This window comes from Talpa europaea, assembly GCF_964194135.1.
Source record: "Talpa europaea genome assembly, chromosome: 8".
Classification (NCBI taxonomy): domain Eukaryota; kingdom Metazoa; phylum Chordata; class Mammalia; order Eulipotyphla; family Talpidae; genus Talpa; species Talpa europaea.
The window spans coordinates 98,745,154-98,760,189 of record NC_140075.1 but is presented as its reverse complement, the minus strand read 5'-3'; the positions used below and the strand labels follow the sequence as shown (position 1 = coordinate 98,760,189).

General features: G+C 45.8%; 1 protein-coding gene across 3 annotated transcripts in view; it reads left to right on the top strand.

Annotated features, from left to right (window-relative positions):
* The window catches only part of DPF3 (double PHD fingers 3), a gene marked incomplete at both ends in the record, with an annotated part of 242,164 nt that overhangs the window by 134,085 nt on the left and 93,043 nt on the right, over window positions 1–15,036 (top strand). For 2 of the 3 annotated variants that reach the window (XM_084241388.1, XM_084241389.1), the window contains 2 exons: window positions 919–1,046; window positions 7,145–7,240. In XM_084241388.1, the coding sequence (XP_084097514.1) occupies window positions 919–1,046; window positions 7,145–7,240 (224 nt within the window). The remainder of the gene's footprint in view (window positions 1–918; window positions 1,047–7,144; window positions 7,241–15,036) is intronic. The other variant, XM_084241390.1, reaches the window with a different exon arrangement.

Genomic DNA, 15,036 nt, shown 5'->3' with positions numbered 1-15,036 from the left:
GTTGGGGTTGACCATTGGAGGCCATTGGGAGCACACTGGGTGGCCCTATAGATGGAAGGAGAAAGAGACTAGGATCTTTTGTCTTTTCGCTTTGGTTCTCGTGAGTTCAGAGGAAGAAACAAATCTCCTTTGGGTTAGGAATTTGGGGTGTTTCTGGAGAAAGAGGTTTGGGGTGTTTATGGAGACAGGTTTCTTGTGGGCAGGATGGCCATTGCTCAGATGGCCCCACAGCCTCCAGTCCCAGGTAGCTGATCAAACTTTGATGCCTTCAGAAAAAATGACACAGCGTACAGCTTTTGCAACTCCCAACTGTTGACCAGGGGCCTGTTTGGCACCTGTGCTCTCTCTTTCCTTGGCTATAGAAACCTTTGCTTCCCTGTTGCTGGACTCCCAGTGTGACCAAAGTGGGGTGGGGGGAGGGGATCATGGAGTTGCCAGACAAAAACTGTGATGGAGGGAGAGAATAATAATACTTGAGGCCTTGGTGTATTGCTTTAGACTTTTCAAAGATATATAATGTAAAGGAACACATTTGTGCCTGACAAAACATCTGGCCATTATTATCTTCACTGTGGAAAAGAGTTCTGCGATCCTCAGAGGTCTTGCCCAGGGTCTGAGTGGCTGAAGCAGGGACTGAGACTGAGCCCCTCTCACACCTTGTGCACCTTGTGCCCTCTCTGCCCTGCCTCATTTGCCTCCAAGGATGCAGGCAGGGTTGGACTCCACGTCTGGAATTGTGAATTGGAGATGGGGGAGCTGCACCCATCTACCGTGTTCCTGTTCTGCCCAGAGGAAAGAGCGCAGCCCATCTGAGTCAGACCCAGGTGCTTGGTTCCCACATCCCTTCCAGGGTTATCCTTCTCGTCTCTCCTGTTCCTCTTGCTTTGAGTGACCTGACTTTCTGTTCTTGTTTTCCAGAAGTGGAACTGCCCCTGAAGAAGGATGGATTCACCTCAGAAAGCACTACCCTTGAAGCCTTGCTCCGAGGGGAGGGGGTGGAGAAGAAGGTGGATGCCAGAGAGGAGGAGAGCATCCAGGAGATACAGGTATTTCTGGGCCCACTGTGGGGAGACCACCAGAGCACCCCCACTGTGCTTCCAGAGCCCTGCACTGGCTGCCATGCTCGCTTGAGGGCCAGGGCTGCCTCTCAAACAGTTTCATGGCGCTGTGATCCGGCAGCTTACAAATTCCTTTCTGATCTAAGGTGACCCCCAGAAGAAGTCATTGTTCCCTTCACATCCATTCTTCTCCCTTCACCTCCCTGTTTATTCATTCAAGATGTTGTTTTTGAGCCTACAGTGCATCAGGCCTCATGTGCTGGACACCATGGTGAGCAGAACAGATTGAGTCTTCACCTGATGAAACAAATAGTTCATGGCCTGGCCTTGAAACCTCAGGGTTATCTGCACCAGCTAGTCTTGAGCAAGTCCCTTCCTTACCCCTGCCTGGTTCCGCATACCTCTCCCTTGGCTTGGTTGACCTGGTGTCTCAGTTTTTCATAGCACTCCCCACCTTCCCTTCAAGGCCAGCTTGGAAGTTTCTGGTCAGGCAGGGTTGGTTACTTCTGTTTCCATGGCTCCTTCCCTCATGATAGCACTAAGGAGGCTCTTATTACCAGCACTACACTGGCGTTCTCTGTCTGTTCCTTATTTATTGGTCTTGAATCCCCATAGCCAGATGCAATGGTTGGCACAGAATATTATAATATTAATTAATACAAATACTAAACAATAACATTAATGATTAAACAGAATTTAATTATTATTTTTTTTCAAAGAGAACTTTGGTATCTTTATTTGAGTAATTCAGGTAAAACAAAGAAGAATATGAAATATTTTGAAGATTTCTCAAAATATTTGAACAGAATTTAATTATTAAAATTAGATGACACATATTTTATTCAAATTTTATCTTTTATGTTACATGTTTATATTATAGTATACATTTATCAGTTTTATTTCTCGTTTAGTATTAATGTATTAATTCATTAAAATGATCATTACATTAATAAAAGTTAAATTTTTGTGAGTTTTGTCAAGTCAGGGGCCCTGAGGGTTGTACCCTGGGGTCTCTCACTTACCCAGAAAATTCAGGTCCCAGTGAAGACCTGGACAAATCCATGAATGTGGCCTCCTTGTTCAGATGACTTGTCAAGTACTTTCCATTTAGTTGCCACGACATGGCTTGTATTGTTCCCTCCTCTGTTTCCCAGGAACTACCACCCTAGTTAAGATCCTCAGTATTTGTCAAACACACCATCGAGTCATCTTCCACACCTGTCTTTCTCTTGCACACAATCTTCAGTTTATCAGGAGTCCTATTGACTGCCTCCAGCCTAAATCCAGAGTGCACCTCCTCCTTACACATCCACTGCCAGGCCCTGGTCCAAGCCACTCTTGCCTCCTGTCTGAACTCTGCCCATTGCTTTCTACGTGGCCCCCTGCTAATGGTGGAGTGGGAGCCCTTTAGAATCGAAGTCAGATTCTGTCATTTCTGTGCTCCCACTCTGCCAGAATACAAAGCCAGGCCCTGCTACCTCTTTCTGACACTCTTTGCTCCAGGGTGACTTCTTTGTGCTACTCTGAGAACATGCCAGGCATACTTCTGCCTGGGGGCCCTGCCTCTGCATCCTCTGCTTGCAGAGTCCTCGCCCAGATCCTCACCTTCTCCCAGTTCTTGCTCCTTTTCCTTCTGCATGAAGGTTCCCTGACCGCCCTGTGGGAGACACACCTGGGCACTCCTGACCCTCTAACTCTGCTCTCCTTTCCCTTCTCTTTCTTCTTCTAGCTCTTATCACCATCTAACATATCTGTAATATAATGATTTTATATATTATTGTTTATCTAATTCTGTCTGTTTTGCTCACTAATCTATCTCAAGCACCCTGGATAATGCAATGTAATATAATGTAATGATTTATGTACCTCAAGCACCCAAACAGTGCCTGGCACATAATAGGTACACAATAAATAACGAATGACTACGTGAGTGAGCAAACGCTTGTCCCTGTCCTTTCTCTTTCTACCTGTCCTGATTTGCTATCTGACTTTACATCCCCAAACAAAGCTCTGCCTGCATCATGCCCTTGTTTTAAACACTTAGCTAAAACACTTTTGTTTTCTACTAAATAAATCCCAAAAGATGAGCATGGCCTTCTTGGACGTCTGGCTCTGCTCCTAGCCTGGCTTCAGGCTTCCCCCCTCACTTCTTTACCTCTTCCCTCTGTCCTGTGGCCATGCTGTGCCTTTATATCCCTGTGTAACAATTTGCTTCCATCTTCATGTGCAAAGATTCCACCATCATGCAGGCTCAGCCCCAGTCTACCTTCCCCATGAAGCCTTGCTTGGTCCCCCATAGCAGGAGGGATCTCTTCTTGTCTCTGGCATGTCGTGTATCTAGTACTTTCTTCCTTGTTTTTGTTTTTGGTCTATTCAGGAATACCCCCTCCCCCATTTTTTGAGTTTTGCATATTTTAAGTCAAGGTCTATTACACCTGCTTTGCCCATTAGAGTCTTTTTGCTCAGTTACTATAATTTGTCTGAATTTAACTGAATCTGTGAGTGGGACAGACTATTGCCCAGAAACCTGGATGTGGCAGTGACAGGCAGCCCTTCCCTTTGCCCTTATTGGGGGGTGGGGATTGAGCTCTTCTGGGCAGCCTTGAGCCAGTACATGAGTCCTCACTGTTGACTCATCTTCATTATCATCATCCCTGTGATGTCCACGATGTGCTGAGATGGTGCTAGAAGCTGAAACCAGGACCTTAAGTCAGAAGAGTTTATCTATCTTTACTGGCTTTATGTTATTAAAATCAAGGGAATATGTAGAAAGTGAACTACATTTGTTCATTTTTCATTCATTCATTCAACCAAAGTTTGTTGAGGGCCTCCTGTGAGCAGACACTGTGCTAGGTTCTGGGGAAACTGAGAAACCAAGAGACCTGTCTCCTGCACCCCTCCTTGTATTCTAGTGTGACGTACAGACAGAAAGCAGTGTTCAGGCAGAGTAACTGCATTTCAGGATAAATACCATGAAGAGAACAGAGTGTGAAGAGTTAGTGTAAGAGGAGGGACAGATTCTAGGTAGTGCTCTAAGGGAAACCAGGGACTTAACCTGAGTCCTATGGGATGAGGACGAGCCAGCAACGTGTGGATCCCTCGAAGTGCTTTCCTGGCAGAGAAACAGTGTGCTTGAAGGCTTTAGACTGGTCCACATCCACTGTGTTGAAAGAATGGGTAGAAGACTGACTGGAGTGCCTGGAGCCAGGGGCAGCAGGACCGCGTATGGATTTGGACTCTGAGCAGGGATGAGACCATTCGGGCCGTGGAAGAGGCTCTTCGTTTCATGAGAAATTAAAAAGGACATCATCGGAAGGATTTTAACCAGAACAGTGCTTTTGTTTCATGAAGATCCCTCTGGCTGCTGCAGGGAGAGGAGATGGGATGCAGGACCAACAACGGGAAGAGGGAAGTCAGTTATGATTTTCAGAGACAGTGGAGTCTTTAAAAAGGAATTCCTCCTTCTGCCTTCCCCCCCCCCCCTCACATAACCACAAACTTTTGTTATCAACACTGTAAAAACTGTTTAGAGAAACAGGGAGAAAAGTTATTTTAAAATGTGTTTATTTTCCAGATCATGGTCATGGACAGGGAATATACAAGCATGTGCCTGGGGGATCGGCTGCATCTCCAGTTGAACTCCCCTGCCCTTTGCTCCTAATACAGGATGCTCCTTGCTTCCTGAGCCCCAGATATGAGCTGTGTGTCAGGAACTCCTGGTCCTCCAGTTATGTTGAGAGGCCTCTAGGGTCAGGGCCATGTTGCAGGAAATGCACATACTCTGGGTGGCTGCGGCTCCATCTGGGCTTGGGGCACAGGATAGAGGCTCTAGGGACCCAGGGAGTCCATGGGAAGAGGAAGGGATGGAGCCGAGGGAGAAGGTGGCGTGGCCCTGGACATGAGGCCAGGCGGCACTCTGGGGACCGGCTCCCTGCCTTCTCTCAGTCTTTTGCCTTCCAGCTGAGTCCATCTCTCAGGTAATAAATTCATAATAAAAAATGAGAGTGGAGTCAGAATTGTACTGAGATGCCAGAGGCAATGACCTTTAAATTGGAGGGTTTGGAAACTTAGCTTGATTAAAGGACTTTCAAGACCCAGAAAGTTTGTGAGGTGAGAATACTAGCAGCGACAACAGGGCTAGTAGCAACGCCTTGCTGTTACTACAGCTTCTTAGTAAAGGCTGCAGAGCATGTGGCTGGTCATTGTCTTACTTCACAGTGGCTGGTGTTTCCACCTACAGCCACAATGCAGAGAGGCTCGCTCTGGCCTGAGCTGATGTTTCCCAGTAGGCAATGCTGCTGCTCTATTAGATGGCCAAGCTTGACCCAAACACTCATAGGTCCTGTCAGCTGCTAGTTCCCTAAGCAAATCTGGTAGAGAAGTAGGTATGTTCTGTGTTCTTTGGGAGGTTGGTAATTAGCAATATCCTGACCCCTATGATTGGAAGAGAACCCTCTGACTAAAGACAGTGGGGGAAGGTGGCTGCTAACTTATTCTTGGGTTTTGAGGTATTCGTTGTCCAGAGGCACATGAGCAGTGGTGGTGACATCAGACATCAGGTAGTATGTGCTGCCCTCTGAGCCCTTGCATAGCTGTGACGGTCAGTGCACACCACCATCACAGGATAGGTGGGTGCTGCTATTCTGTATAATGTGATGCTGCTGCTGTTTTAGTCCTATGTTATGCCAACCTCTCCCTGAGCCTCTGACTTCTGGTTGCACTGGCCTCATGGACAGGCCATGAGGTCCCTCTCCATGCTTCAGGGAGTTTGCTCATGCCATTCCCTCTGACTAGAATACTTTCCTTCACTCTCTCCCCAGGCTCAGGCTAGTCTTTGCTCATCCTTTACATCTCAACTTCCTTAGGTCACTTCCTCAGGTAAGCCTTACCAGGTCCCTGGATTAGGTAAAATTCTCTTCTGCGACTCCCTCCTAGCAACTTGAATTTGCCTGTCACTGTTTGTAGCAGTTGTAATGATATGGTGTGTATGTTGTTTAAATCTGTCCTCCATTCACTGGTCTGTAGAGGCCACTTGAAGCCAGGACTGTAACTGAGTTGTCTGACACCATACCTGCCATTTGTCAGCACTAGACAAATGTTTGTTGATTGAGTGAGTGAATTTCTGTTTTATAACCAGACAAACAGGCATACAGAGAGGCCACACAATGAGCCCATAAAGAAGTTTCAGGACCCCTGACATGGAATCCAGTGAGCTCCATGCCTCTTCATGCTGGGTCTGGGTCTCCCGTCACCATCTTTTGTCCCTCACTTAAACTTAGAGTTACATACCTTTTCTCCCCTTCTCTGCTTCCCTCCCCCAAAGAAATGAAGTACTCAGGCCCCTATAGGAATGGCCTGCCATGACATACCTTGGAATTCTCAGACACAAGAACTGAGAACTGAGCGGGAGAATCTGACCTTCCTTTAGCCGTGGTTTTGCTCTATAACCTTGAGCAGGCCACGCTGTTTTCAGCCTCGGTTTATTCACCTGTAAAATGGAAGTTGGATTTTCTGCTGCGGTGTGACTTGCAGGGCTGTTGATCTTTAGGTGCCATTACAAATAATGTTCTATTTTAAAAATGTAACAGTGGATGCTTATAAGCAACACATTAATGTCAAATTCTGGTCAAATGAACAGAAAGTTACTTTGTTTTCATCAAATAGGGCAGGGCTGCAGAGTGCTAGGGGAAGGAGAAACATATTTCATGTTTTGGAGGTGATGCTTTAGGGAGAAAAGGAAAATTATATTGAAGAAAGTTTTGACAAAACACTCGAGCCCACATAGGAAACCACCCCTCCCAGAGCATTCTCTTTTGAGAAAATTCTACTTAGGAAAAGGTGGTTGAAAAAGGTGTTTGTTCTGGGAGGGCCTGCCTAGGAGGATCCTGTGGGTTTGAGAAGAGGGCTGGTACCACCCGAGTCCAAGTCCTGGCAGCATCTTGGGCACCTGACTTTTCATGCAATGGCAGGGTCTTTGCTTTGTTAACAAACAACAAGAAAGCAGAACACCTCCACATTTCCCGCTGATGGATTTCTCCTTTGCATTTAATCTCTCATACATCTACTTGTGTTTCTTGTCATTTCAGAGGGTTTTGGAAAATGATGAAAATGTGGAAGAAGGAAATGAAGAAGAGGATTTAGAAGAGGATATTCCCAAGCGAAAGAACAGGACCAGAGGACGGGTAAGCTGGGACCCCATGAGGGAGGGAAGAGGTCATAGAGACCGGGCTGGGCAAACAACTGGCCCCAGACTCCAGGTCCTGCTGCAGTTAGCTAAAGTTGTAGCCATGATCTTCCTTGCAGAACACAGCTGGTTCTCAAATAACGCTTTGTTCAGTGTCATTTAGTTATAATGTTGGTGAGAAAAAAACAGCCTTGGTTGATATTGAATGAAATGACTTTATTTAAGGACCTTCTTTCATAATATACCTCATTTTGCTGAAAGTCACACTTCTCAAGAACCTTTTGATGACCTAAAGTGAGGATTTTCTTATTAGGAAAGAAAACTCTGGAAGAACCCTGAACCCAGGTGATATCCTGCAAGAGTTTAGAACTTGCAGATGGCCGAAGAGGCACAGGAAGATGAGGGTCGGGGAAGGTGGTGGGGTGGGGTAGGGTGAAGGTGGAGGACGAGGGAATGTGGCTGTTGCCTGTGCTCCTCTGTCATAAAAGAAGGTGCTGAAAGTTTCCTGTCCCAGGGGCTGCCCCAGACAAGCAGGGTCAGGAGTCTGCTCTGGAGTACCCTTGACTACGCAGAGTATGTGCCAGCTGGGAAAGCATGGGGGCCATAGTGAATGGCTCCCAAGTGGGTTTGGCATGAACCTTGCAGTTATTCGGGCCTGGAAAGTGGCAAGGAAAGATCAGAAGCCTGGGAAAATGGCAGAGGGGAAACCCATGGTGGAAGCAATAAAAATATGAGAATAGTTCAGGAAGGGAGGAAGCCAAGCCTTAGTGGTGCATTCAGGTGGGTTCTCCAGAGTCCTTGTGTTCCAACCCAAAGAGGCTTTCTGTGGTCACCTTCAGGGCTCTGCAAGGGTGTGACTATTACCAGGTAAAGGGTAATAGCCTCCAGGGTAAATTGCTGCTTTCCATCTAGAGAATGAACTTGCCTTGGCCTGTCTGGCCCTTCAGGCTCTAGGCAAGGCCCTTACCTTGGTTCTTGGGCTTTCAGAATCACCATGAGAGCTTATCAAAATGTGGTTCCCTGGGACCCACTCTTAGAAGTTCTGATTTAGCAGGCCTGGGAAGCTCTCTGATTAGCCAGTTCTTGGGTGATGTTAATGTGAGTTAATGCCGCCCACCCTTAGCTAAGGTGCTTCTAAGATGTGATGGAGAGTCCTTATATGTTATAGTTACTGTCCAGCTTCAGCAATTATCAGCATTTTGACCATCTTCTTTTATCTGTTCTTTATTCCCACTTTTTGTTGGTTTGTATGTTTAACTTTTTTTGTGATACTTTAAAGCAAATCCTAGAAATTTTATCATTTAACTTGTACATACCTCCATGTATTTTGCTAACAGATAACTTTATAAAATTCAATAAAAAGAGCTATTCTAGTATCTACTATCCATTCTGTTCATTTTCTCCTGATCTTATAAAAAATGCTATTACAGTTGGTTTGTATGAAACTTAAGCCTCTTTTACTCTATAGCATGTATGTTCCTTGCTCTACCTACTGCATACCTATTAATTTTTTTCATTCATTAAATTTATTTGTTGAAGAACTTGGGTGGTTGGTCTTATGGAATTTCTTAATCTAAATTTGGGTGGACTGGTGGAATTTAATATGTTCCTCTATCTTCATTTCCTTAAAACTGGTGGTTTGAATAAGCCTTGATTCAGATCAAGATAATTGTATGTAAATATGGGCAAATGTTTCTTCCTGGTGGTGATGGACTCTTCTTATTACATCACACCGAAAGGTGTCTGTTGTCCAGCTGTTCTGCTTTCAGTGGTTTGCCAGCTGATCAGTGGATTTGGGTGTCAGGCTGATTTCTACTTAGGAAGTTGCCCTTCTAGGTGTCCTCTAAGTGTTGTAATGCTCATTGAGGAACTTGCCTTGACCCATGGCTTCATTGAGGATTACAAAATAATGGTCATGGAATGTTACCATTCAAGGTTTTAGAATGTGGAATTTTGGGCCTTTTGTGAACTCCAAGACTGTGTGCCTCCAGACTTGCTCCCTTCCCTCCCTCATCCCAAACCAAAAGTATCAGAGTAGATTGTGAGGAAGGTCTTCACGTCTTCACTCCCAACCTGAATCTAGACAACTGGACTCTCAGTCAGTGAATATGACTTCGCTGTAAGAACACCAGCAGGAGTGTGGCCACGGCTGTTTATGTTTTCCCGGTCCTTGCTGTACACCAGGCCATGTGATGAGGCTCTAAACATAAGAGTTGCCGTGTTCAGTGAGGACTGAGAGCTGTATACTGTGTTTTCTTTTTCTCCATGCCTTTTTAGCGCACACTTGCTAATATTAAGAGAATGCAGAACATCTCATTTATATTTTTTTATATTGATTCATATCGAAATGATATTTTGGGTATATTGGGTTAAATAAAATGTTATTGAAATTGATTGTACCTGTTCTTTTTACTCCTTTTTTTAAAAATAGCTACTGGAAAATTTAAAATGACATATATGGCTTACATTATGTTTCTATTGGCCAGTGCTGTTTCTTTCATTCCTGAAAGTGGTATTATTACCCCCAGAGAGGTTAAGTAACTTGCTAAGGGTCATCCAACCTAGCAGAGAAGAAGGCAGAGTTTGAATGCAAGTTTGTGCTTTTTTCTGCTAAGTCAGGCCCAGCCCCCTGCCCAGCATGTGGCCTGTGACTAATTTTTTGAATGAATGATTGCATGATGGAAAAAGGTAAAAAAAAAAGTGTTGCACTTCAGCTTCATGGGAGCTGACAGGCCTGAATACAGTGAGGGGGCTGGATAGGGACCTCCCAATGCTAGCCAAGAGGTAGCTGTGCAGTGACATGTGGACATGTCTCCCATGGTGGGAGCCGTGGCAGGCCCTGGAAGGGTGTGGCTGAGCTTTCTGAGATGGAATCAGGTACAAAGATGTTTAACTCACAGACTCAATTAAGCCACCCTGTCAAGTGGTATGTGCAACTGGACTAGAAGTCTAAATTTTTTTCCCCATGTAATACTAATATTACGATACAATCTTATATAAATAAAATTGAAATACTTAAAAAAAATAAAGTAGAATATTTAAGCTGCTGTTGGCTGCTTCAGAACAATAGTCCCTCCCATTCTGTGGTCAGGACTGAGGGACAGTCAAGGTGCAGACGGTGTGGTCCCCTACTTCAGCATTAATTTCTCCCCAGAGCTTGCTGGACATGCAGGAGCCCAGACTCCACTCCAGCAGACACCATTAGAGCCTGCACTTTAACACAACCCCTGTGATTTGAATGCTTATTGGGGACGCTGAAGCTGAGGCAGTGATAACAAGGACAGTTACTGCCTTGTTTGAACCTGGGTTCAGATCCCAGCTCTACCACTTACTAGACTAAGTGAATTATGTAACTTTTATGGCCTTGACTACATGATATAAGTCCTCGGGATCTCAGTTCATTATCACTATTATTATCATTAAAATGGGGGTAATAATCCATAGCTAGTTTCGAGTACTTAAAAAGACTAGATATTATTAAGAGGGTGCAGGCAAAGGGAACATCTCTTGGAGTCTTGGCAGTGGAGATTCCCTGAGATGTGAGGGAACTTTAGGTCCAACATTGAATAATTGTGTCTTTGGTAACTTTAGCTCAAGAAATCAGAGTTCTTTAAAATTTATGAAATTTCTGTGAGTCATCCATGTATCATCCATCCATCCATCCATCCATCCATCCTTCCATGGAAGAATATTTATTGATGCATTGTGGCATAGTTGCGCATTTCTCAAAATTTAATGTGCATGTGACACACCTGGTGATCTTGTCAACATCTGCAGATTCTGATGCAGAAGGTCCATGGCTGGGCACTGAGGTTTTGCCTGGTTAACAAGTTCGTGGTGATGCTGACACTGCTGGTCTGAGGTTCTCACTTAAAATAACAAAAATGTACAGAGTGGTTCTCAGCTTCTTTTGGGCCCAGGAATTTTTTACTTAAAAATACTAGGGCCCCCAAAGCTATTGTTTCCATGGGTTAAAACTAGTGATACCACATTAGAAATCAAAACAGAAAATATGTTAAGACTACACAAGCACGCAGGACTATGACATCACCATGACATGTAACCTCCAGAAAACACCACGGTGCACTTCTGAGTGAATGGAGGGAAACATTTCAAATAACATTTTAGCACTATTACAATTGCAGCCCTCCCCCTCCCACCACCAAAAAAAAGGATCAGGGATCCCTTGACCACTAGTTCTATGAATCCTGGTTGAGCGTCTTTTAGTTGCATAAAACTCGACGGTTAAGCAGAGCTGGGATCTATTTGAAAAGCTGCTGGGCTGTTCCACATTTGAACAATTTTTGAAGATTCAAACCTCAGGCAGTATAAGAAAATGGTAGAGTTTTAGGGTTGGGAAAGAGTAAGGAACCAAGACAACGTCTAGCATCCACTTTTCCACTGTGTCTTCTCTCACACAACTGCCTTTCCTATTTCTCTCTGCATATGGCCTGATATTGAAGCTTGATTTAATTGGTTTCTGGCTCAACTGGCATTTATTAAACATTTCTTAATTCCAAGTATATGGGAGGTAGAATCTCATTGGCTAACCTTGCGTTAGGTGTCTACTCCTGGGTCAGCCAACTAGCTGTGGCCAGTGGGGCAGCACCATGTAGGATCATGGTCTCCATGACCTACCAGTGTGTGAATGGGAGGTGGAGTATGTTGGGCAGTTCTCAGGGAGGACTGATGTCTTTTGGACAGTCTACTTAAAAGTTTTCTATGACAGAGTCTAGAAAGCTATGTCCTGCTTCTTCTAGTGGCTCTGTGACTAGAGCAGTCACAAATCCCCTTTAAACCTATTTCATCCAATGCCAACTGGGAATCAGAGCATTCCTTGGCCTAACTCAGGGCATCATAGGAATTAATTAATATATACAAAAGAGCTTTGGATGCTTTCTGCCCAGTATAGTGCTAAGTGTTGGGGGTTCATAATAGAGAATGAGATACCATCTTTGTTCTCAAGGACCTTTGAAATAAATTGAGGAGAAAATACTAATAGTCATGATGCAATTAGAAAGCAGTAGACTTCTGACTGTGCACTAAATGCAGTAAGGGACAGAGAGCAATCAACATGGGCAAGGAGGGGAAATGATTATTGAGCACGTCCTGTGGATAGAGCACTGTCCTCTGTGGTTTCACACACCCTTTGCTCTAACAGCCTCAAAAGCTCTGTGATAGAGGTGTTGCTTCGTCCATTTTACAGCTGAGAAAATTAAAGAAGTAACTTGTCCAAAGATACATGGCTAGTGTTTAATCCTGTGTCCATCTTTAATTCTGATGCTCTTTTTTTACTCCTCCGTGTGACAAGAGGAAGATTCTTGGAGAAGTGGGAAGTGGCAGACTAGCGCATGGACAGAGGAGAGGCTGGCCCATGATAGGGATGGACAGAAACAAACATGTTGTCATAACATGAGCATGCGGTGGCCCTGGTGGACTCCACTAAGTTTCCGTGAAAGTGTCCTTGGGACTTAGGTGGCAATGAGTGAATGAATGAATGTGTGAATGAATGAATGACCCTGGGTTCCCTGTCCTTCATTTGTTTTATCTGATTCATCTGGGAGTTGTGCAGGATGGATTGGGGAGGGCAATACAGAGGTAGAAGCCCGGCTGGCGGGTTCTTTGAAGAGTTCAGAAGTCAATTGATGAATTCCTTGATTCAGATGTGGAATAGAAGGGAAATGCCCACGATGACCTTTGAAGGAGAAATGATAGCACTTGAATATAGAGCATGAAGGAGAAAAAGTGATGGTGATTGACGCACTGACCTACTGATTGATCCATTTATTCAGCAAACGTTTATTAAATGCTTCCTCAGTGACTGGCCCTGTGCCAGGTTTTGAATATAGTGGTGGCCCAAGTAGACATGTTCTCTACCCTTATGTGGGGAGATGCATGTGTAATATAATGTCAGATGATGCCAAGTGCTGTGATGAAATGTAAAGGAGGGAAAGAGAACAAGGTAGGGGGCATGAGTGGAAATAATTGGTCAGGGGATGGGGGCTTCTCTGAGGAGGTGACATTTCAGCAAGACAAGTAGGAGCCCGAGTTTCAAAGCTGGGATATTCCAGGAGACTGAGAGAATAGTCACACAAAGATCCTTTGCTGATCCCCTCAAGGTCCTGTGACCGTGACCCTCATTTTGCAGTTGAGGAAACTGAGGTGCAGGGAGAGTGTGGGCACATGCAGTCAGCCTTGCAGAGTGAGATTAAACCCTGGCTCTCAGCGGCGCCCCCATCCACTGGTGGCTCCCCACCAAAAGTCCTTGTGCTTCCAGCCCCACACATCTCCTCCTTTTCTCCCAGCAGTATTTTTAGTCCCTCAGAGCCCCTTCCCTGAGTTGGTTGTTGCCTCCATCATTCTGCTTGACTTGCTTTCCACCTGCTTCCAGGCAGCTGTGACAGGGCCTTGGGCTGTACCCGTCAAGCTGTCCCTGGCTTCACTGTGGGGGCATGCGTGTGGGGTGAGGGCAGCTGGGGGTGACCACCCTTGGTGTCGTGGTGTTGCTGGCAGGTAGCCTGTCAGTGGCTCGGGGTGACTGCTAGCGCCTCACAGCTCTCTCCTCAGGTCAAGTCTGAGTCATGAAGGTGAAAGGAGGGGCTGCTGGCTGTTGCCTGCAGGGCTGGGGGTGGGGAGGCAAAGAGAGAAAGACCAGTGGGAGGAGGGACAGAGCAAGGTAGAATTTTGTAATAGGTATTAGAGAGAGACAAGCTGAGGAGGTGGTGGAGGTGGTAGGTTGGCAGGTGGTGTTGATGGTGGTGTGTGTGTGTGTGTGTGTGTGTGTATTATCTCTGGCCTGGGGTGCAGGCCTTCCCACTGTGAAGTCCTCAGTGAGTATGTGTGAGTGTATGTGTCAGTGTGAGTGTGTGTGAGAACATCTTGGGCCTTTTGACTGTGAGGTCCCGAGGGAGACTTTTCCAGGCCGGGCCCCTGAGGCTGCTCCATTGACCCTGCACTCCATTTTGCTGCCATATTTTATTTCTTATCTGTGGTATCTTTCTCTCTGTCCCCAAAGACCCTAGCAGGCCTTTTCCTGGGTTGGGAGTTGACTGCACTTCACTACCAGAGAATGACCTGAAGGAGACAAGGTGTTACACACGTGACCAGTGTGGGACTTACAAAGGTTTAAAAATAAACCTTGCTGATTTCTCGTAGCCACTATCCTGGGGCTGCAGAGCTACCAGCTTCTTCTCTGGCTGGTCTTTGCTCTTCATGAAGGTAGAGCTCTTTCCACCCCCCCACCCCAGGCTACACCGACCATTTCTAGAGATGTGTTCAGGCTGTTGGGATCAGGAGTGCAGCCCCAGGAAACTGTGAGGTGTCAAGCTCTGTGTTGCTGGCGGAGGCCCGAGGAAGACCACAGAGGAGGCCTTGGCTGAAGCCTTTCGCTATGGGGTAGGCCAAGTGGGGCAGGGGACTTTCCCACATGGCCAGATTCATGCCTTGGACCTGGATGACTCGAGTGACTTGAGGGGAGCTCTGCACAGGGGAGCTGTGTGATGACTGCACTGTTTGCTCCCAACACACTCAACAGATGGTCAGCCAAGGGGAGTGGGCTTGGCATCTTCACGTGGTGTCAGTGCAGCTAGAAGGCCTGGAAGCTGGAGGAGTGGAGTGTGTGTGTGTGTATGTGTGTGTGTGAACTTGGTACAGGCTTTGGAGTCAGACTGTCCTGCTCTGTGTTGGTAGCTGAGCCTCTTGGGGCAAGCTGCTTAACTTCTCTGGTGCTCCAATCTCCTTTTCTGTAAAATAACAGTAGTACCAACCTCTGAGATACTACAGGTATATAGAGGG